This window comes from Ipomoea nil, unplaced genomic scaffold, assembly GCF_001879475.1.
Source record: "Ipomoea nil cultivar Tokyo-kokei standard unplaced genomic scaffold, Asagao_1.1 scaffold2387, whole genome shotgun sequence".
In the NCBI taxonomy this organism is placed as follows: domain Eukaryota; kingdom Viridiplantae; phylum Streptophyta; class Magnoliopsida; order Solanales; family Convolvulaceae; genus Ipomoea; species Ipomoea nil.
The window spans coordinates 949512-972229 of NW_017618815.1; the positions used below are offsets into that span (position 1 = coordinate 949512).

At 38.3% G+C, this 22718-nt stretch overlaps 2 protein-coding genes across 2 annotated transcripts; both read left to right on the forward strand.

Moving 5' to 3' along the window:
- The first annotated feature begins 34 nt into the window (after positions 1 to 34).
- Positions 35 to 553, forward strand: LOC109152135 (ribosome assembly protein 3-like). Its single transcript, XM_019299710.1, has one exon. The coding sequence runs from the start codon at positions 35 to 37 to the stop codon at positions 551 to 553; it is 519 nt and encodes a 172-aa protein (XP_019155255.1).
- A 12027-nt stretch (positions 554 to 12580) lies between these two features.
- On the forward strand, positions 12581 to 13906 carry LOC109152136 (trigger factor-like). Its single transcript, XM_019299711.1, has one exon. It carries the CDS (start codon positions 12581 to 12583, stop codon positions 13904 to 13906), a length of 1326 nt encoding a protein of 441 aa, XP_019155256.1.
- Positions 13907 to 22718: the final 8812 nt, after the last annotated feature.

A 22718-nucleotide genomic window follows, 5' to 3' on the forward strand; every position in this document is an offset into this window, starting at 1 on the left:
GCCTGGACATTTTAAGGCAAATTGCCCACATCCAATGGTTAGCAAACATCAGGACTTGGGCACGACAAAAGAAACCAGCGAATCCATCAAAAGGAGTGACAAACCAGAATCGTCGAACTCCATAAACGAAAGAAGGAGAAAAGCAATGGTCGTAAATGAAACGACCGAAAATAATGAATCCGAAAGCAGTTCCTCAAGCTCAAGCTCGGATGATGACAGTGCTGAAGAAGAAAAGGGACTGCTGTGTTTGTTCAGCGTGGAAGAAGAATCAAGTGAAATGTGTCTTATGGCACAAGATGAAGAGGTAGACTCTCAATCCTCTTCCTTTCTTTCGTTAGAAATGAACTCATCAAATGATCAAAACTCCAATGAATCTGTCAGTGATATGATGAGGAGATTTGCTATCATAAATAGCACATACTCAGAATTGAAAGAGGAGAACTCTCGATTATTGATCAGCCACAATGAGCTAAGGCGAGTTCGAATAGAGAACATAAAGCTAGTCATTGTAAAGGATCAGCTCGAAAAACAAGTTCTATCTCTCAAAGAGTAGTGTACAGAAAGAGAGAAGCGGGAGCAACATTTGCGTGAGGTTCTTGACTCATTTAATAATTCGTCCAATCTGATGGACCGAATGGTAAATAGTTCGAAACCGCCTGGGGAAAGAATCGGAATTGGTTATGACCTCGGCTCCTCTTCACATGTCACCTTAAACAAACCCACAAATGTTTACACCCGTGAAAGTTTTACATCTGCTTTTGTTCAAGGTCCCACTCAAATGTCTGAGCCAGTGACCAAGGTTAACAATGGTGAAATACCACAATCAACAAGCCAACCTAAGGGAACGGCTGTACAACGAATTGTGGAATCGAGAAATGAAAATTCCTTGAAAGGCAATCCTAGGCACAAAAATGCCAAATGGAATAGACCAAACAGAAATAGAGTTAATCTATATCAAAAGAAAGGTCACCCTATAAGGAATAATCAATCAATGACAAAACTAAATGTTAATCAGAGGCAAAATCGTCCTAATTTTGCACGAAAGAATCCTCCACAAGAAAATGGACATATCAGACATGCCGAGAGGTCATTCAGAAAACCGAGGACAGGCAATGGATGGAGTGGACCAACCGAGGAAGATTGGTTTGATTATCCCGAACCTCTGTCAAAAGCGCAATTTGACAAAATACATCTGCATAAACAAACCAATTATTCCAAGCAGTATCATAATCCTCCTGCTGATTATTTTCAAGAACGATATAAGAACAAAACCTTTTCAAAAATCTTTTATGATTATCGTGTCTTTAACGGGTACAAGGGACCGAGAATGAGTAGAGGTTACTCTAGGTTTGCTTGGATCCCAAAGTTGACCTCTAACCCCGAAGGACCCGTAACCGAAGGGGTACCTAAAAATGCATAATCTTTCTTGCAGGAAAAACAAGTCATATGGTATGTGGACAGTGGATGCTCAAGACATATGACTGGTGACAAAACGATTTTGAGCAACTTTAAGGAAATTGATGGCCCAAAAGTAATATTTGGAGGAGAAACAAGTGGAAAAACTTGTGGGACAAGAGATGTCATCAGAAATGGCATAACAATTCAAAATGTCTCATACGTAGAAGGATTGAAATTCAATCTGCTAAGCACAAGTCAGTTTTGCGACAAAAGGATATAACGTCGAATTCTCCAAAGATAAATGCAATATCGTCAGCACGAAAGATGGCGAAATTGTTCTCTCAGCGAAACGAAAGAAAAATATGTACGTTATCACTTGGAACTCATTTAATGCTAACGTTTGTCTTGTAGCTAAAAGCAATGCAGATCTATGCTGGGAATGGCACAACAAGCTCAGTCACTTGAACATAAAGACCATCAACAAGCTTGCAAAGAAAGATCTAGTAGAAGGTCTACCAAAAGCAACATACATTAAAGACAAGATTTGTGAAGCATGTCAAAAAGGAAAGCAAATAAAATCATCCTTCAAGTCCAAAGAGTCAGACGTAAACTCTCGACCATTGAGTTTGCTACATATGGACTTATTCGGACCAGTTGACCCCGCAAGTCTCAGTGGACGAAAATACACACTGGTCGTGGTAGATGATCACACGAAGTATACATGGGCACTGTTCCTGAAGAAGAAGAACGAAACAGAAATTGTTCTGCCCAATCTTTTGAGACAACTTCAAATAGAGAAGGAAATCAACATTATAAGGATTAGATCAGATCAGGAAACTGAATTTGTCAACAAAGTCATCAAGGATTTCTGCGAACAAAATGGCATATTTCACCAACTTTCGGCAGCAAGAACACCACAACAAAATGGTGTTGCCGAAAGAAGAAATAGAACCTTGAAAGAAGCAGCACGAACAATGATTGCACATTCGGGTTTGCCTAAGCGTTTTTGGGCTGAAGCCATCAATACAGCTTGCTACACACAAAATCGATCCCTGATCAACAAAGCTCACAATCTCACTCCATATGAATTATGGAAAGGTAAGAAACCTGTCATTAGCTACTTTCATATCTTTGGTTGCAAGTGCTTTATTCATAACAACGGGAAAACTCATCTAAGAGCTTTTGACGAAAGAGCTGATGAAGGATTATTTATGGGATATTCTTCGGTTAGCAAAGCATACAGAGTTCTCAATAAAAGAACAATGGTCATAGAAGAATCTATACATGTTAAATTTGATGAAAAATCCGAGAAAATCCCTGTTGAGATGGATAAAACGACTGGTCAAGGCTCAACCTCTCAAAGAAATGTAATCATTGATGAAGAAGATTCAGACTTCGAAGATCATCTTCCATCTTACACAAAATATCAACCGAAGTCTACGAATTCCGAATCTAGTGCTCAAACTATTGAAGAAACACGAGTCACTAACACGAATGTTCAACCTACCTCAGAACCTATGATATACATTGACCTACCCTATATTCCTGAAATGAATGTTCAGCAGCAACAACCACCTTTTGAACCAGATCTAAGATGGCTGAGAGACCATCCTCCTGATCAAGTCATTGGAGATGTACAAGAAGGAGTAAGAACGAGAGCTTCCTTGCACGAAAATATGATGGCCTGTTTTCTATCACAAATGGAACCAAAATCTATTGAAGAAGCACTAAGCGACCCAGATTGGGTTATAGCCATGCAAGAAGAACTTCACCAATTTGAACGAAACAATGTATGGGAACTAGTTCCGAGACCTACACATCAAAATGTCATTGGAACCAAATGGGTATTCAGAAACAAAATGAGTGAAGATGGTCTCATTGTTAGGAACAAAGCTCGTCTTGTTGCTAAAGGCTACTGTCAAGAAGAAGGTATTGATTTTGATGAAACCTTCTCCCCTGTAGCCAGGCTTGAAGCAATACGAATGTTTCTTGCCTATGCGGCATATAAAGATTTCAAAGTCTACCAGATAGATGTCAAAAGTGCATTCTTAAACGGACTTCTTGAAGAAGAAGTGTATATTGAACAACCACATGGTTTCGCTATTGATTGCGGACAAGAAAAAGTCTGTCATCTCAAAAAGGCCTTATATGGATTAAAACAAGCTCCACGAGCTTGGTATGATACGCTCTCGTACTTCCTTATCAATTGTGGTTTCACGAAAGGAACTGTTGAAAAAACGCTCTTTCGGATCAAAGATGATGATCATGTTTTGCTAGTTCAAATCTATGTTGATGACATCATTTTTGGAAGTACAAATCCAGATTTATGTGAGAAATTCTCAAACCTTATGCAAGGTAAATTCGAAATGAGCATGATGGGAGAATTGAACTACTTTCTTGGTTTGCAAGTTAAACAATGTCCGGAAGGGATATTCATTAATCAAGCAAAATACACAAAGGACTTGATTCGCAAATTTGGAATTGATGGAAAGTTCTCAGTCAAAATTCCCATGAGTACATCATTAAGAATGGATGTTGATAACGAAGGGAAAGATGTTGATCAAAAGAATTTTCTTGGAATCATCGGATCCCTTCTCTACCTCACAGCTAGTAGGCCCGATATCTCTTTTGCCGTTGGTGTATGTGCACGATTTCAATCCAAACCGAAAGAAAGTCACCTAAGTGTTGCTAAGAAGATTTTAAGATTCCTTAAGGGAACCCAAAGTGTAGGACTTTGGTACCCAAAAGGAAACTCTTTTGATCTTGTTGGCCAAAAAGTTGGAGTACGGGAAAGAGATGGTGAGTAACGGGTGTAAATTGTCGTTCCGCAAGGGATTGGGACTATGGCACGTACTTGAGTGACAACTAAAATTCTAGGCACCAAAGTATTAGAGCCCACAAGAATCCAAGCAAATTCAAATTCATGGTTGGGTAAAGTCAACAATTAAAGGCTAAAAATCTAGTTAAGACAATGCAATTTAAACACAAGTAAAAACACAATGATAAAAGATGGGCTCAATTAGGGGATGCTGCCTTCTATATGCTTTAACAACTTAGGTATTAGGGGAGAACATCAACCAAGGGAACATAAGGGCAAAGCACATAAAAATCCTAGCTTAAAGCCATTTTCATAAGCTAAAGAACAAGGATTAGAGCAAGGCTTGCCCCACTTTCGTGGTGTATCAATTCCTAGCTCTTAAAACACATAGCATTTAGGCCCCTAATTCTTCCCTATTTTCATAGAAAGAAATGGGATTTGAGAAAGGTGAGGCTTAAGTTCTTCCCCCAACTTTCATTGTGGAGAAGAACTATCCAAAAGCAAGCTAATAAGAGTTACGTACCAAATATTAGCAAGATTCAACATAAAACCAACTCAAACAAATGAACCCTAGGTTAGGGTTCTTCCCCCTTATGCAATAATCACCTATTTAGCATCTAGGTTGGGAATATCACCCTAATCCAAGCCCAAAGACGAACTACTCACACTTCATAAGCATAAATAACAACAAAGCACAAGAAAGTATCATAAACATTGCACAAAAGCTTAAAAAGAAGAGTAAGAAACTTCTCTATTGAAGATGAAGATTTTGTGGTTGAATCCCACTCCAATCCATGATTACAAGCTTTGTAGATGAGTTAGAGATGAAATACTAGACTAATATAAGCTAAGGAAATGAGAGGAAATGAAAGGAAGTGAAAGATATGTTTTTGGGGTCAAAAATCCCCTTTTAAATGAGCAAAAACGAGCTGAGAAAAGTTGCAGAGGCCTGGCCACAGGTGTGGCCACGGGCGTGGCTTCACTTTTGGCCAGAAAGGCAGTGTGTACTGCCCAGTGGCCACGGGCGTGGCCAGACCCGTGGCCACAAGGCAGTGTGCACTGAGTCTGTCTTCTAGGTCATTTTTCACCCTTGAAACATTTGAATTAGCATTTGGTGCTTGAATCAAAGTTTTAGCCCTTCAAGTTATATTTCCAATGACATAAGAATCACTTCAATTGGACATTTGTAGCTCAAGATATGATCCAAATACTATGACGTCGACGTGCAGGTCGAGAATTGCAATGCATTGATCTTTTGCTTCTCTTTTGCTTTGGTTTGCTCAAATGACCAAGACCATTCAAAGCACCACCCTTAGGCTTCCATGGAAGTGTTTTGCCCATCTCCATAGCTTCTCCTTGGCTCCCATGGACTCCTAATGCATCCAAAATGCTCCATTTGACTCCAATGTCCACCAAAATGCCTGAAAATACTCATCTTTGTTTCCAAACAAAACTCCTTGCAAAATAACACAATTTAATCATAATCTTATGAAATTTGGAATGGTATATAAGCAAAATGGCTTAGTGAAAGGGGGAAAATATAGACAAATAAGCACTTATCAGCTATTCAGATGCTGATTTTGCTGGGTGTAGAATTGATCGCAAGAGCACCTCAGGAACCTGCCAGTTCCTAGGGGGAAGACTCATATCTTGGTTTAGTAAGAAGCAAAACTCTATTGCAACCAGTACCGTTGAAGCCGAATACATTGCGGCTGGCAATTGTTGTGCACAAATCTTATGAATGACTCACCAATTAAAAGATTATGGTGTAACAGCTCGAGAAGTGCAAATAAAGTGTGACAACACAAGTGCAATTGCAATTACGCACAATCCTGTATTGCACTCTCGCACAAAGCATATTGATATCAAGTATCACTTCATTCGTGATCATGTTGAAAGAAAGAACATATCTCTTGAGTATGTTAATACTGATGATCAATTGCCAGATATTCTCACTAAACCATTATGTGAAAATAGATTTGCCACACTTCGTCATGAAATTAGAATGATTGAATTGACATAACTTGTTGGCGTGTTAATAGGATCATGATCCAAAGATTCCTGAAATGATTTCATAAAGCAGATCTCGGGAAATCAAAAAGGAAGCATATTATCTACTATAACACGCAAGAGCACATACTTTCGGGCTATAAAAGGACAAATGTGTGGTTCAATGAGCTCACACTAACTACTTATTCTAATAAATTTCGTTTGAGTGATCTGTGTTTACAGGTATGAGTACAGAACACGAAGAGAAGACGACAATCATAGAAAATAAAGAACGAGATGAAACCGAAATATTTTATGATCCACTCAAAAAGGAAAAAAATGAGGGTGCCCTAAACAAAGTGATAGCAAATTCGCAATACTTGCAAAATCTTCTTCGTGATCCAACGAAACACGAATCACATGAATCATTTCACTCTGTTGGCAATACCATAGGATATGCTGATGTGGATAGCGTGCTAGAAAGGAGTGATAGTTTTGACTACTCACCATCGAGCACTCCTCCAAAAATTCCATCCCCACTCAAATCTACAGCTAGCAGCAAGAAGAAAAAGACCTAAAAGATCATCTTAGGTCATGATATTAAGTTGTGTTCATGTTGCAAATATCATGAATAAAGATTCTTGTTTCTTTGTTTACAATAATATTTGATAATTGCCTCGTATGAAAAGATGTGCCACAAAGTTTCTGAAAGATTCCCGAAAAGAGATTTGGCACTTCCACCCAAAATCTCTTGAACATACCTACACGCAACCCTTGCACCTATAAATTATTGCCTTCTTCAACGAAATCTACTCACACATTTTTGTGTTTTAGTAAGTATTATTTGCAGGTATGAATCGGGACAAAGGCAAAGAGAAGATGGACGAAGCAGAAAAGCGAGCAATTCGGCGAGACCACCATCTCTTGGAAGCAAGCAAACTCACCAATGCCACAATCATAAAATTGGAAGAGGGCGGTGAAAGGGTGAATGTCACATACTCTATGCCAAGCTCAGCTAACATGAAAGATAAAGAAATTCTAGACAACATTGTCAAAGAATCTCAGACCAAGAGAGCCTTCCGTCAGGAACAAGCCAAAAAGTTGGCACACGAAAGGATAATGATTATGAAAAATGCACATAAGCACTCATCTAATCCACCCACCTTTCGTTGGTATCCCATTCCTGAAGCTCCTCAAAAGAATGAAAAATCATATGAAGATTTTACTCATGTTTACTCTCAGTCATCAAACAAATCGCCTGAGCCCACCCTCTCCTTAGAGGAACTGGACGAATATGCAAAAATGGCTAGCTTGCCTGATGTGACTGATGAGTCAACTCGTCTGGAGCTTCACATGCCTTATCATTTCCTTTGAATCACTAATGCTTGTTTTGTATGTAAGGCATGGTCACCTGCTCTCTGGTCTCGCTTAATAAAATCTCCTGTTCTTGATGTCAGCAATGATTATTATCTTGACCATGATATTAAAATATCAGAACATTGCTATTCCGGTCAAAGATGAATTAATAGCTAATGTACCATCTCACAAAAGTTTCAAACTTGAATTTGAAAGCTGTGCGGAATTTGATGCTCATAAATGCACAAACTCACATCGGTTTCAAAAATCACGGAAATCGATGCCATCACTCCAAGTAATTTGCACCTGGTTAAAATCAATGTACACACATTGATTATCTATATCACATATATGGCTATAAAAGGGGGCCATTTGTTCAACTTTAACATCACTCAAGCTCTTCAACAATGGCTCCCAAGGCACCAATCACTAGGGATGCAACAAGGAGGATCAGAGAAAGAGCTCGTCTTGTTATAGAAGAACAAGGCGATCTTTATCCTGAAAATAGCCTGCGTGCTCCCCTGGATGTTTTCTCTGACTCAAATCTTGAGCACTATGATGTATTCATCACGTTTGAATCCGATGAAGATGCCAGACTATTTGATCCCAATGAGGAACCCCCTCTTATAGTTAAAAAGGGATCCCTGCCCTTGAATATTTGGAATAATCTTGATATGGACAAGGATCTCCGAGCCTTCTATCAAACTTATGATTGCAAAACCGAGCTTGCAGGATACATCGAAGGTGAATCTGATGAAGAAATGGAACCCTCTGTTGGATCATTTTATCCAAATCTATCTGCAACAAAGAAGGTCTCTAAGGAGCACAAGGGTGAAACTAGCAAGAAGAAGAAGGGAAAAGAGAAGAAATAAAAATTTCTTTGCTATAATTTATTTATGTCCTAAAACCACCTTTCGGTTTCTTATCATGTCTGATTAATGGCTCTTTGTCCTCAAAGTGGTCATTACAAATAAAATAAACCTTTGGTTGTGTTGCTATGGCTAACGAAAGATGCACAGTTCTCCATGGAATATATTCTTAGCGTCTTTTTTATGCGTTACTTAGTCGAAGCCGAAATGAATGGCTCGACAAATAACGCAAAAGCTATTGAATGGTCATTCAATGCTCACTACATTCAATAAGGATAATCATTCATTTTGTGCTATAAAAGGGATGGATTTATGCACTCCGAATTCACACCTGGTATATCTCACAACCAGAAAGAACATGGCATCTCACAGGCCTTTCACTCGATCCATGACCAAATTAGAGAAAGAAGCAGCTCGAAAGCTGAGAGAGGAACAAGGAGATCTCTATCTAGGAAACAGTGAGCATGCTCCTCTAGATCTCTCCTCTGATGATGATCAGCCTGAAAAGGTTGTTGCCCCCCTTGTCTCTGAAGACGAAGAGAATCCCATCGCTGATCTTCATGAAGCTCCTCCACCCATTGAAGGAGGACGAGACTTTCCCACTGCTGAAGATTGGAAAAATCCACTTGCTGATCATGATTATCTCACATACTTGAGCACTAATGCCAGTGAATCTGAATCTGATGATGAAGTCAACACAACAAATCTTCCCTCTGGATCCAAGACTGTCAAAACTGCGAAATGGTTTCGCAAAGAATTGGGAAAAATGATGTCAATGAAGGGCATGGCAAGCAAGGATGCCAAGGGAAAAGGAAAGAAATGAAAATTTCTGTTATCCTAAGTGTACCCCTATCTGATGTTCCTCTATGCCTATCCGAAATAAACATCTTTTATTAAGTAATAACGAAACTTTACTTGTTTCCTATCATCTCAACACGAATGATAACACGATGACAACATGAGAGAAGTAGATCTTTATTTGATTTACTTTATCTTTTCAAGCATGAAATGTCATATCTATAGTCTCTAGTCAGGAATCTTTCTAAACATTGGAACTTGGCAAATTTACAGTGCTTAGTCCCTCAAATGTAAAATGTGCCATACCTAGGTATGAACACCCATTCTGGTTATAAATAGGCACACCTTATGTTTCTATGATTATTCAAGTTCCCACAATGGATAAAGGAAAGAAAAATGTTTCCTCCATTGTCTCCTTGCCGAAAAAGGACCTGAAAGAAGTCCAAGAGATGTTCAAATCTCTCAACTTATCATCCGAACATGGAGAAAGCTCTCATGGTTCGGTTGCTAAGAAGCTCCCCTCAACTCTTCTCCAGAATGTGCCACCTCCACTTGGTTTATCATCTCCTACGATGAGCTCTTTCAAAAATGATCCATCTTATTTAATGTGGAAGGATTTTTGTGAGGAACAGATCCAAGAACTTGAGGAGCAGCTGAGAAAGAGGGTGAAAAGATCTTAAGGGTATCTCTATCTCGTGTAAACGGAGAGATGAATGTAATATCTATCATCCATGTAATAACTCATCTCTCTGTATCATGTCTGCCCCTTTGTGTTTTAATGCATCTATGATTAGAAATCTCGGCTTCTTAAAACTCTATCTCAACCGAGAGTTAAGTAAGTTGGTCACGATATGCATTTAAGCCAGACTACACGTCTTGGCGGTTGCTTGGGATTGAGGAGTTTCACTCTAACCGTTCGATTACATTGATAATGGGAATCGTGTGGCCACAAAACTTGGTCCACTAACCCATGCTCCTATGTCAGTTGATGCGACACGCATTTAATGGAGGTGTTTTATACTCGAGTACATTTCTCTCTCGTATTTAATACGGAATGATCAAAATTGATCTGATACTGGACTTATCAGATACATCCGCCCTATCAGTTTTCCTAATTGGTCGACAAAGAAAAGACCAACCCGTTCATCCTCAAGAAAAAGGGCCGGGTCAAATGCTTGATCTTCTTGGCCCATTAGAAAACCTCTATGACATTCACTCATATAAAACCTAAATCATCACCTTCCCTCCCACTTTTCCAAAACTTCCTCAACACTCCAAGTTTTGAGAATCTCTCAGAAATCTCAAAAACCTCTCAGACTTTGAAACCCAGTTTTCTCATACTCATATTTTTGAAGTCATGGCAAAATCAGCCAAAATACCATCCTCCGACGCTGAACAGGAAGCACCCTCCACAATGGTGGTACCAAGCTTTCCAACATCCGACATCAACTTCATAGAATCCAGAGTACCATTTATCGTTGGTGGAAGCATGTGGGATGCTCATGGATTTCTGGAATACGTTCTTGACCGCTCCTTCGGAGAAAAAGTGATCAATCTTCTCAAGGAAAGCGGTTTGTATAACTTTGTTACTCACTTATACACATACTGGTTCCCAGTAGATGTTGCTCAGTTTTACCTGAATGCAAGTGTTTCTGCCGATGGATCGGAAATTACCTCCGAGGTAAATCGCACCGTCGTGGTACTAACCGTCGATGACTTGAAGAAAGCCTTCTCTTTTCCAGACCGAGACGACACCTACCAGCCCGACTTCTCTCGTTATTACTACGAGTAAAATGCCTTCTATGAGAAGATAAAGAACAAGCAAGGGCCAACCGAGATTACCTGGCCTTTAAAGAAGAAGTGGTTACGAATGGACAATGAATTCACAGTTGATATTTTCAACAAAGTAGTCGAACATAAGACCTCGGGAACCGATGACGTCACAAAGTACAAGCTCAAGATGCTGCATGCTTTCCTCGGGGGATACAAAGTGGATTGGTCGAAGGTTATATTCAATCAACTTCGCCACACCATCACGTATGGCCGTTCTTCACCAGGAGATAATACCAAGAAGATAGGCGGTCGTTCTTCACCAGGAGATATTACCAAAAAGATAGGCTTTGGCTTTCTAGTCAGTCATCTTCTCGCCATGAAGAAAATCCCTCTTCGAGCAGGAGTCTCGCCAGGACGAAAAGTGTGGCACATGAAGTCAAAACCCATTGGCTATGACAAACAGAAAGCATTAGAGCTTGGCTTGCCGTTGGACTCAGTGAAGAAAGTGAGAAAGTCCAAACGATCTGAAGGAAGTGATGATGATATGCCTAAGGCCAAAAAATCACGAAAGGACAAAAGCTCTTCTGCACCTGAAACAAAAGAACCATCCACTGATCAACCCGAAGCATTGCCGAAAGTTACTGATACCGCCCAGCCAGTCCTTGAGATGAAAACCCCCACATCAACTCAACCGGAAGCAATCACGAAAGAAGTCTCTCAAAAGACTCCACAAATGTCTTCAACTGAACCTGTCATAATTGCTGATTCCTCTGAAGAAGAAGAGGCTGCACACTCTACTCCTGTGAAAGCATCAAAAAGCCACTTTCGGCCCACCATTTCCAAAGCAAACGAGATCATGGCGAAACTAGTTCCCCCTCCTGAGTCAATATTATCATCCAAACTGAAGGAGAAGCTTGCATCTTTTCAGGGGGGAAGAAATGAAAAGAAAGGAATCAAAGAAGAGAAAGAAGAAATCAAGGAGCACAGAAAGTTCGAAAAAATCCTCCTTACCACAAGAACCCATCCAGGCAGAGCAACTCAACACGAGCTTGACACAAGAACCTGTCGTGATGGACAAGGAAGCTCAAGGATCTCAAGCTCTGAACGATCACTTAAGTCTCCCACAAGAACCTGGCATGCCAGAAGAGACGAGAGAAGTGATCGCTGATCAAATTACAGCAATTGCTGAACCAATCCTCCCACAAGAACCTACCCGAACAGAGCAGATGGCTCTCATTCTGACACAAGAACCTGTCAGGGTAGAAGAGAATGAAATTGTACCACATCTTTCGAGTCACTTAAGTCTCCCACAAGAACCTGGTCAACCAGCTGAGACGAGAGAAGTGACTCCTCCGATTGAATCTAATCCGAAAGAAGCTCAACCCGAGCCTGAAGTCTTGCACGAATCAGTCATACCCGAAAGCTCTCAAGCAATTGTGTCAGTACCCGAAGTTGTCCCAATTCCCCCATCAAAGGATCAATTGCTTCGAGAATCTATTGAGAACGACTTCAACAGGGTAATGCAATGGCAGAAATGACGAACTTCTCCATTACAAACGTCTCTTGAAACATTTGAGAAATGAAGGATGAAGAAGAGTTTTCTTTAGAGTGGATTGGCACACAAGACGTTTATGAAGCATTGCGTCTTGAAACTATCAAACGCGTGTACTCCTACAAAGTGACCCATCGCACTCTCGGGAAAGAAAAGGTACCCATCTGCATTGAGCTCAACAAGCCGCCATTGGACCCAGCCTTCGTCGAAGAGATGAAAGAATTTCGGTATGCTCTACTTCTGTCAAAAGTCAAGACAGAGTTAGAACGTACTCATCAGAACGATCCGACATGCAATGTCAGCGGATTAAAAGATGACGAAGGAAGGGAAATTGATCACGAAGACGAAAGAGTCTCCGAAAATGAGAGTGGTGACGCGAACTCTGATTCGAATGAAAATGCTGATGAAGACAAGGTTACTGATGAAAATTCTGAAAACGAAGAAAATGATGAAGATGATGATGACAAATCAGGTGATGAGCAGGATGGCTCTCATGTCGATGATGGAGATGATGATGATGACGAAGGAAAAGCTGATAACAATACTCATGATGATGATTCAGATGACGATGACAATGACGATGGCAATTCAGACTATGATAGTGAATCTCCTATCATAGGCAACACCGAAGATATACCTGAACGATCACCAGCCCCTCGCTCATCCCCACCAAAGGAAGACCTAACTCGTGAGTTACCTCTCGCCATGCTACCTCCTCTTGCAAATACAGCTCGTGATGATAACATGGATGCATCACCACGTGATGAAAATCGGGAAGCATCACCTCATGCGCCTGACCAAGCACCTGGCATGGATTACCTTAGTCCTGAGCACATCATGCACCAAATGCTGAATACAGTCTTCACTGCTGAACTCATTCATAAGCAATATCTACATCACAGAGAAAAAGATAGCCGGAACATAGCAGATCTATCTGCCAAAGTCGACCGCATGATGGAAATAATGTCTCGTCCACAACCCAACACATCAATTCCAAATACGCAATATAGGCTTGCACACGAACTCAGTCAACAACGAGTTATCCTTAACAAAATTACTAAGGAACAACATGTTCTTAAACATGCTCACTTCGGTCTCAAAGAACGAGTGGATCTTGCTTGTACAAAAATAGATCTCGGGCATGACAACATGTTTCGAATGGTTGAATATCAACTCACTATGTTTGAATACATCAAGGATGTTCTTATTGCAGTTCAAAGTCTGACCAGATTTTCTGACACCCCGTGTGATGATGCCAAAAAGGGGGAAAAGGACAGAAAGGATGATGACAAGGACGAAGACAAAAACAGATCTCCCCCCAGAAGAAGCAATGAAGAACTAACAAGACAATAAGAGCGAAGAAGCTCACCAAGACACGAAGAAAGAAGAAACACGAGATCATCACCTTCAAGATCTAGATCTCGTCAACAACACTCTTCTAGACCCAGACAGCATTCCATCAAGCCTCGCCAATCCTTCGGATCCACCTCTGAGTTCTCATTTTCCGGGAAAACGAGCAGAGAGAAAAAGAACCTTCGCCAAAGGTTGATGCGCAAGGATACTGTAACCATGGATGCTGTAGGAAATTTCCACACGTACCAACCATATGAAGAAGGAAGTGGAAAACGGTTTGAAGGGTACAACATACCTGTGTGGATGAAGAAGAGAGATAATTACTTCAGGCAAGTCCATCAGATTCAAAGAAATGAAGAGATCAAGAAAGCAAATCGTGAACTTTGGAACAAGCAAGAAGAAGCGAGACTTGCAAGAGAAAAGGAACTGGCTGAAAGAGAACGAATCAAAGAAGCAATAAGGGATGTCACGAAAGTCAAGAAAAATGCTGAGACTGGAGTCAAATATAATGCTGCCTTCAAAATTCACAAAGAATCTGGAAAGAGCTACACCAAAGGAATGCACTCATTTGAACTCATTACATGGTGGAATCTCGGCATAATTGAAGGAGAAAACATTCTCAAAGCATACAACAATTACGTGAGCAGCAACATCAAAGGAGAATATGAAGACATTGTCAAAGAAAGCTCAATTCAAAAGTACAGAGAGCATATCAACCGAGACATCGACATGAAAAGGATGCTCAAGAAACAAAAAGAGAGAGATGACAAGGAAAGAGAAGAAGCTCAGATTCAGAAGGCGAAACTTTTAGATATGTAAAGGCTTCTTTTCCTCAATACTAGTGACAATTCTTTGTAAGTGTTTTTTTATCTCTATAAAAGTCACTTTTATCTCAATCTATCGTGTCTTTATCTAAGTTATCCGCTTTGTATACTGGTACTGTCTTACATTCATTTAGAGTAAACTCTTCTGATTGGCCATTATGAAATGAAAAATCCGTTATGGGATAAATATCGGCCTTATAAGGAGAGTATAGGTTTTGGCATCATCAAAAAGGGAGAAATTGTTAGGAACATGTGTATTAGGATTTTGATGATACCAATGTAACTTAGAAGTAGACCCCTAACTTTTTGTCATTTGTTTCTTTACCTTCGTCTTAGACGAAAGGTACCTTAACTCAACATGTAATTTGTGTTAAGCTAGACAAACACACGAAACTGAGTTAAGAGTCGTTTTTTTTTTTAATTAGGTCTCTCTCTCTCGACGAAAGAAGAACAGTTCGATAAAGCACAGTCTCATCCCTACTGAACAACGAAAGATGATCTTCTACAACAGAATGCAAAAGCCGAAAGAAGCCTTCTGACCAAAAGACCTTTATGGTTGTCAAGACAACTCATCTTCTCTCAACTCAAGAAGAATGTTGTCAATCTGTCTCATCTGAAGATCATCCTAGGAAGAAACTCTCCTAGGATTAAGAGCACACTTATCAAGGTGCATTAAATGCCACCGTACTACTTTTCAGAGCTAGAAGACAAAATAAGCAAAAGTGTTTGTCTCCAACGTCTCTATAGTACAGCCGCATTTAATGAAGCAACAAATGCACAAGGTTCTCCAGTTATTAACCACTGGATCATAGGTTTGAAATTCCATCTCCCTCCAACGGATAGATTTCTTCTCACATATAAATACACATCTTCTCCACATTAGAAGGTGCTGGTTTTCTGAACGATAAAACTCCCATTCTCAAAATCTCCTTACATTAAGAACACTCTCTCAAAGCTTTTGAAATCCAGTAATTCAAGGTGTGATATTTTGAAGAAGCAAATCTGATTTCATTCACACAACCTTGAAGAAGTCTTGCAACTTTGTACACGCTGATTATCCATCTAGCCACCAGCCAGTCAAGACTTCAACGTGTTGGAGAAACTCAAAGATTATTCTATCCAACCCTAAACTCTGAAGAAGAAGTTGATAGAGGCGGAGTAAACTCGAGGGGTTGAAAAACCTTCAAGTAGCTGTCCGGCTTAGTGATCAAGGAAGCTATCTTGGTGTAATTTGTACTAGGAGTGATAGTGCAAACCTTTCACGAGTTGTGAAAGAAGAGTGGAGTAGGCACAGTTGGCCGAACCACTATAAAATCTCTTGTCTTTGTCTCTTTACATTTCAGCATTTTACTTTCGTACATTGCATTTCATTAGCCCTAACCGAAAGTTCTCCATAAGATCAAACAGTGCAAAGAAACTTAAAATTTACATTACATATCCACTGCGTAATAGCCCCGAAAGGAGTTATTTTCATGAAAAACGAATTGAGTCTATTCAACCCCCCCCCCCCCCCCCCCCCTCTAGACTCTCCTTTCGACCCTACCGGGACCAACAATCATACTTTATAAACTTTGTGATACTTAATTTAGAAAATAAAATTTTAAAAAGAGGTAAATATTAATAAGAAATGTGAACACCTAACTAGGAATGTTAATCCTAGTCATATGCAAACCAACCAACCTTCCAATGCGGACATATCACAATTTCTTAAAAGTAAAAAACCAGTGGTCTTAATTAAATTCAATGTAATTATGTAGAACTTGTAACGATTAACAGAGAACTTGTCAACATCTTAATTATATTTGGGAATAAGGTGAAATAAACCCCTAAATTTTACTAAAAAAAATTAATTAGACTCCTAAACTTTTGAAAAATGCAATTAAACCTATAAACATGTTATTTGAATTCGTGCATTGAAGCCAAAAACACTGGTTGATGATCAGTAATAACATGTCACTAGAGTTTCGATAATAGATGATTGTGATTAGTTCTCATTGCTCTTATAGGAGCCCGTTGTCACCTGAACGTGCACCTATATATATATATATATATATATATATATATATATATATATATATATATATATCTGGTGTAGAGATTGATGAGTGTTAATTCATGATGTATGTGGAAGGAAAATTTTCTCGTGTAGAGGAGAAGTGTTGGATATAACACCTTAGTGTACTTATACGTTGATGTTGGGCGGTGGTTCGTATAGTCGAATTTATATCCTGTCACTGAAACATGGACAAGTATAAAAAAATTAGTTGTAAGTGCGTATCATGTGCAACTGAATATATATTGTCCAATGAATAAATAAAAAGCTTGTAAAATTAAATGATTAAAATAATTATATAATTATATGAACACATAAATCTTATAAATATTAGAAGATAGAATTTTAATTTTGATGATAAGAAAAATTATTATGAGTTAATTATGAGTCCTTGACTATTTTTTTTGATCAATTAAGTTCCTCAACTTTAAAAATCTTAACTAATTTGGTCATCCGTTTGTTTGACCGTTAGTCAACCGTTAACTTGGGACCAAATTGGTAATTTGCTATAGTCAAGGGACCATTTTGGTAATTAACTTTAAGGGTGGGCAATTCGGTTTAGTTTTCTCGAACCGAACCGTACCAAACTAGTTAGATTCGGTAATATAACGAACAACCGAACGGTAATAGATTCTTGTATACTGAACGGTTCGATAAAAACTCGAACCGAACTGAATTTGTTCGGTAAAAACCGAATCGAACCAAATACCATTTGAACTTTGGATTGCTATTTTGTTATATATTAGACTTTGGATATGGACTATGTAAACACCATAACACATAATATATAACTTTTGATAACAAACCATATAAAGAAATCAAATAAAACATTTACGGGAGATACCCGTGAAAATATGAGCTGAACGGCAGAGCAAGCAGTATGAGACTTGGATTTACTTTTTAATTATTTATTTATTTATTTATTATTATTATATTTTTTAAAAAAAATCAAACAGTATTCGGTTCAGTTCAATTTTTTACCGAATAATTGGATCAGTTTTTTATTGAACCGTTCGGTATACAAGAATCCAATACCATTCGGTTGTTCGGTATATTACTGAGCCAAATTAGTTCGGTTCGGTTTGATACGGTTCAGTTCGAGAAAACTAAACTGAATTGCCCACCCCTAAAGATAATTACCAAAATGGTCCCTTGACTATAGCGAAATTACCAATTTGGTCCCAAGTTAACGGTTGACTAACAGTCAAACAAATGGCGGACCAAATTGATTAAGATTTTTAAAGTTGAGGGACTTAATTGGTTAAAAAAATAGTCAAGGACCAAATTGGTAATTTCACTATAATCAAGGGATCATTTCGGTAATTAACTCTATTATTATCTAGCATAATTTTTTTAAATGCATTGAACATAGTAGGCATTGTGTTTCCAAAAAAAAAAAAAAAGATTTAGCTTATAGGAAATCAATTAGCTTTTCTTATAATTTCTTCTATTATATTTAGATTTTACTATCAATACCATAATAAATAAAATAGAAATGTTTTGTTTTTTTTTTTTTTTTCGATCTAAGGGACGGGGAACTCCGGGGAGACTCAAGCTACTGGTTGGACTCCCAAACTCTACAAACACTAGTAACTCGGGAAAGATCGTTGAGGTAAGCCTTTTCGCAAATAACTGGACAAGCTAAGCGCTGAAAGTTGCCCAGGTGTCCTGTTGGAAAGCTCCAGTGGTTGCAATAGCGTCCGCGACCCGATTTTGCTCTCTATAAATTGATCTCTATAAAATAGAAATGTTTTGTTGACAATAAGCAATGATGCATATAATCCCACATCAAATATGAAACAAATGAAAAACTAAACTCTTTCATACACACACACAAAAGTGAAATTTGTTTTTTTTTTTTTTTTTTAAAGTTAAAATAGAAGTTATAATTTCAAATAAGAAAATAATATGAAAATAGATACACATTATTCAATAATTAAAAATTATTATTAAATTAAACTTTATTTATAACAACTACATATATACAAATGTATGCATGGGATTGTATTTTACATAGAGAGGATATATAGAAGTGTAGAACGTAAAGACAAAAGAAAAGTATATTCAGGATAAATTTGATAAGAAATTATAAATGTACAACAAAAAGAACACTAATCCAAGTAAAAGCATTTATAATGCCAATTATTTTAAGAACTAATGTTAAAATAAATATCAAAAGAAAAGTTGAAGGGTGAAATTGGAAAATAAGTGCAAAGGAACAACGCAAATATGAGAAAATTACCGATTTGGTCCCCTGACAATGAGGATTTCACCAATTTGGTCATCGACTTCAAACTTCCTCAATTTCATCCTCGACTATGTCATTTTTACTCGATTTGGTCCTAAAGTCAAATCAGTTTGTTTAAGGCAGTATAATTGAGGACATTTTTACAATTGCACATTGTTTCCTTTCTCAGCTGGCTTAAGTTAATTCCACGATTTGCCTTATTTCAGACAAACAAAACATTTAAATTGTTGAACTCCCAAATCCGAAACCCTAATTGCACAACTCCAGTTGAAACTTTGAGCAATGAGTTGAGAAATCATCTGTGTTTCAAGCAACAACTATAACCCTAAAAGGTGGTTCGCGAAGTGGCTGTTATTTGTAATGGGTTCACGAAGAGATGATGCTGATTTCAACTTCAATACCGGTATGAAACATTTCTTTTTTCTTCCCCCAGTTTTTTATGCGATATATGTACTCTTGGGTGGGTGTTTAATTGCCATTTTTTGCCCAGTTTTTTATGCGATATATGTACTCTTGGGTGGGTTTTTAATTTATTGCCACTTTTTGCCCAGTTTTTTATGCATAAAGTGGAGACATAGGTTATATTCTCTGTTCAATGGGGACCAATGAGAAGGACAATGTGCATCTGTGCCTACTTTTTATGCACCTACTTTTGACCATCTGTGCCTACTGTGTATTAAAAACAGTGTATGTTTCCTAACATTATGTTGCTACTGAAAAGTGGCCAAGTGTGTATGCTTCCTAAGATAATGTTGCTGCTGAAAAGTGGCCAAGTGTGAATGCTTCCTAACATATATAATATTTTGCTGTGTAATTTGTCTGGTTACAGTAGGTGGACAAGAACCCTACAGATTCACTCTTAATATAAGGCATGGGATAAGATAGAACAAAGTAATCCACCAAAATACTTGGGAGGCAGAGTAAAGAGTTTTAGTGATATAGATTCAGATGGTGGGGTTTTATATTGTTAACAGAGAAATTTGGTGAATTGGGGTATAAGGAAGACAAGTCTAGGTTCTTTTCAAAAACTGAATTTGGCTTAGAGGAGCTGTTCTTAGATAATGAGACTTTGAAGTTAGCCAACAATGTGATTAGGCCAAAAAAGGTTGAAGTATGGGTTCTCCCAAGTGTGAGTGTTGAAGATGACAGTCTTGTTGAGGGTTATGATGGGGAAGAAGCAGCATCTGAAAATGAATTACTATCAGTTGATGAAGACTTTAGTGATGGGCTTTATGAAGAGGAAATAGATGATGACTTCGAGTTTGAAAACTATATTGATAGTGATGTAAAACATAGAGATGAAGGGCAGTTAGAAGTGAACGATGAGTTGAACCTATCAGATGATACACCTATGGTAGGCAGTGATAGGGTGAGAAGAATGTGTGAGATTTTATCAATCCTCCTGTTGAGCAAAATCCTCCAGCCCCTCCTACTTTGTGGCTTGGAAGAACATTTAAAGATAAAGTAGAGTTCAAAGAGGCTGTGGAGACTTATGCTGTGACAAATTGAAAGGAGTTGAAGTTTATAAAAAATGATAAGATTAGGTGTGTATCAGTGTGTACTCAAGAAGGCTGCAAATAGAAAGTAATTTTAAGAAAGGATAAGGACGAATTGTGTTGGAGAATTAGTTCATTTAATGATGAACATTCTACCTGTGAATGTGCTAATGAGAACAGATTTGTCACTGCATCATTGGTAGCAAAGAGATGGAAGAAACAAATTGCAAGTAACAGTGAATGGAAAATGGAAGAATTTAGAGAGGCGGCTTGCACAACTGACCATTTTCACATAAGTAAAAGACAGGCATACAAAGCTTTGTCAATAGCTAGGAGTGAGGTACAAGGGCAAGCAACTTTGGACTTCAAAAAAATATGGAGTTACTGCAAGGAACTAGAAAAGACAAATCCCAAAACAACTTATAAAGTGAAGTTATCTGACTTGATGGATGAAGCTGGCAACAAAAGACTGTTAAGAGTATATATTTGCTGGGAAGCATGCAAGGAGGGATTTAAGTACTGTATACCAATCATAGGTGTGGATGGTTGCCACCTATGAAGTAAATTTTGCGGAATGTTACTAACTGCAGTTTCTATTGATGCTAATGAAGGTCTGTTTCCTATAGCATATGCAATTGTGGAAGGAGAAAACAAAGATTCATGAAGTTGGTTCTTACAATTGTTGAAAATAGATCTACAAATTAATGCAAGTTTTGAACAACATTTGACGTTCATGTTTGATAAACAAAAGGGTCTAATTCTAGCATTTGAAGATGTTTTACCCCTTGCTAGTCATAGTTTTGTGTGAGGCACTTGCATGCGAATATGAAGTTGGCTAGTTTTATTGGAAATCCAATCAAGTATGCACTCTGGAAAGCTGCAAGAACGACTACAGTGACCATATTTAAAGTAGCCCTTAGGGAGTTGAAGGATCTAGATGTTGAAGCATTCCAATGGTTGATTGAAAAACATACTGCACAATGATCAAGATCTCATTTCTGTACTGATTGTAAGAGTGACATGCTTGTGAATAACTTATGTGAGAGTTTAAATGCTATGATTTTGGATGCAAGAAAAAACCCTTTGCTCAACTGTCTAGAGATTTTGAGAAAACAAATCATGGTTGGACTTTTTGAATGTAGCCAGCAAGCACAAAATTGGAATACCAAAATATGTCCATCAATTGTTGCTAAACTGTCTGTTTTTTTAGAGACAAACAAGGGGGGTATTGGGGGTATCAAAGTGAAGAGTACTTGTTTGAAGTTAGAGGAACTTATGATCAGCATTCTGTGGATCTAAGGGCACAAACATGTACATGTAGGAAATGGCAGTTGACAGGGATACCTTACAAGCATGTGATTTGTTCTATTTGGTTGAAAAGAGAAAAAATACCTTTAATTAGCTAACTATGTGGATCCTTGCTATACAGTGGAAATGTATTTGAGAACTTTTGCAATGTGTATTCACCCATTAGCTGGGCCTGCGGAGTGGCCAAAAAGTGATAAACAGCCCCCATTGCCACCACTATACACTGCAAAAGTGGGAAGACCAAGAAAGCTAAGAAAAAAATCTGCCCCTGAGCTTATTAAAAAATCAGCCACTGATCTGTCACACAAAACTGCCAAGCCTCAAACCAAAAAATATGCCAATGACTTGACCAAAGATGGGGTGCATGTATCAAGAAAACATGTGAAGCTACATTGCAGTATATGCAAGAAAGGTGGTCACAACATTAGGAAATGTCCTTAGGTAACTATAATACATTAGAATTCATAAGATCTTAAATGTGTATATTGTTAACAATTTGTTTCATTATGACAGAGGACAAACATGGCACAAGAGGTGCAACCACAGATGGAACAACAACAAGAAGAAATTCTGATCCATACTCAACCTGAGATTGAGATTGAAATTGCAACTCAACTGGAATCAAATTTCAGCCAATCAAGTACTTTTGAAGTTCCAGTGGAAGTTGTTAACACTTCAGTAAATGAGGTTTTTATTCCAGGTAATCATTCTACTTGTTCATGTATTTATCTTGTAAAACAGATTTTGATACATGCTCATGTTTAACAGTTCAGCTGCAAAGGATCCATTGCTAAATGCTCATGATCATATAGAAGTTGCAGACTTTGATCCAGTTCACATTGAGTAACAACAAATGAGGGATGCAAGGGGAGTGGAACTGAGG

Coding starts and splice junctions, on each gene's coding strand:
- LOC109152135 (XM_019299710.1), top strand. CDS start 35: ATGGTTAGCAAACATCAGGACTTGGGCACGACAAAAGAAACCAGCGAA.
- LOC109152136 (XM_019299711.1), top strand. CDS start 12,581: ATGAAGGATGAAGAAGAGTTTTCTTTAGAGTGGATTGGCACACAAGAC.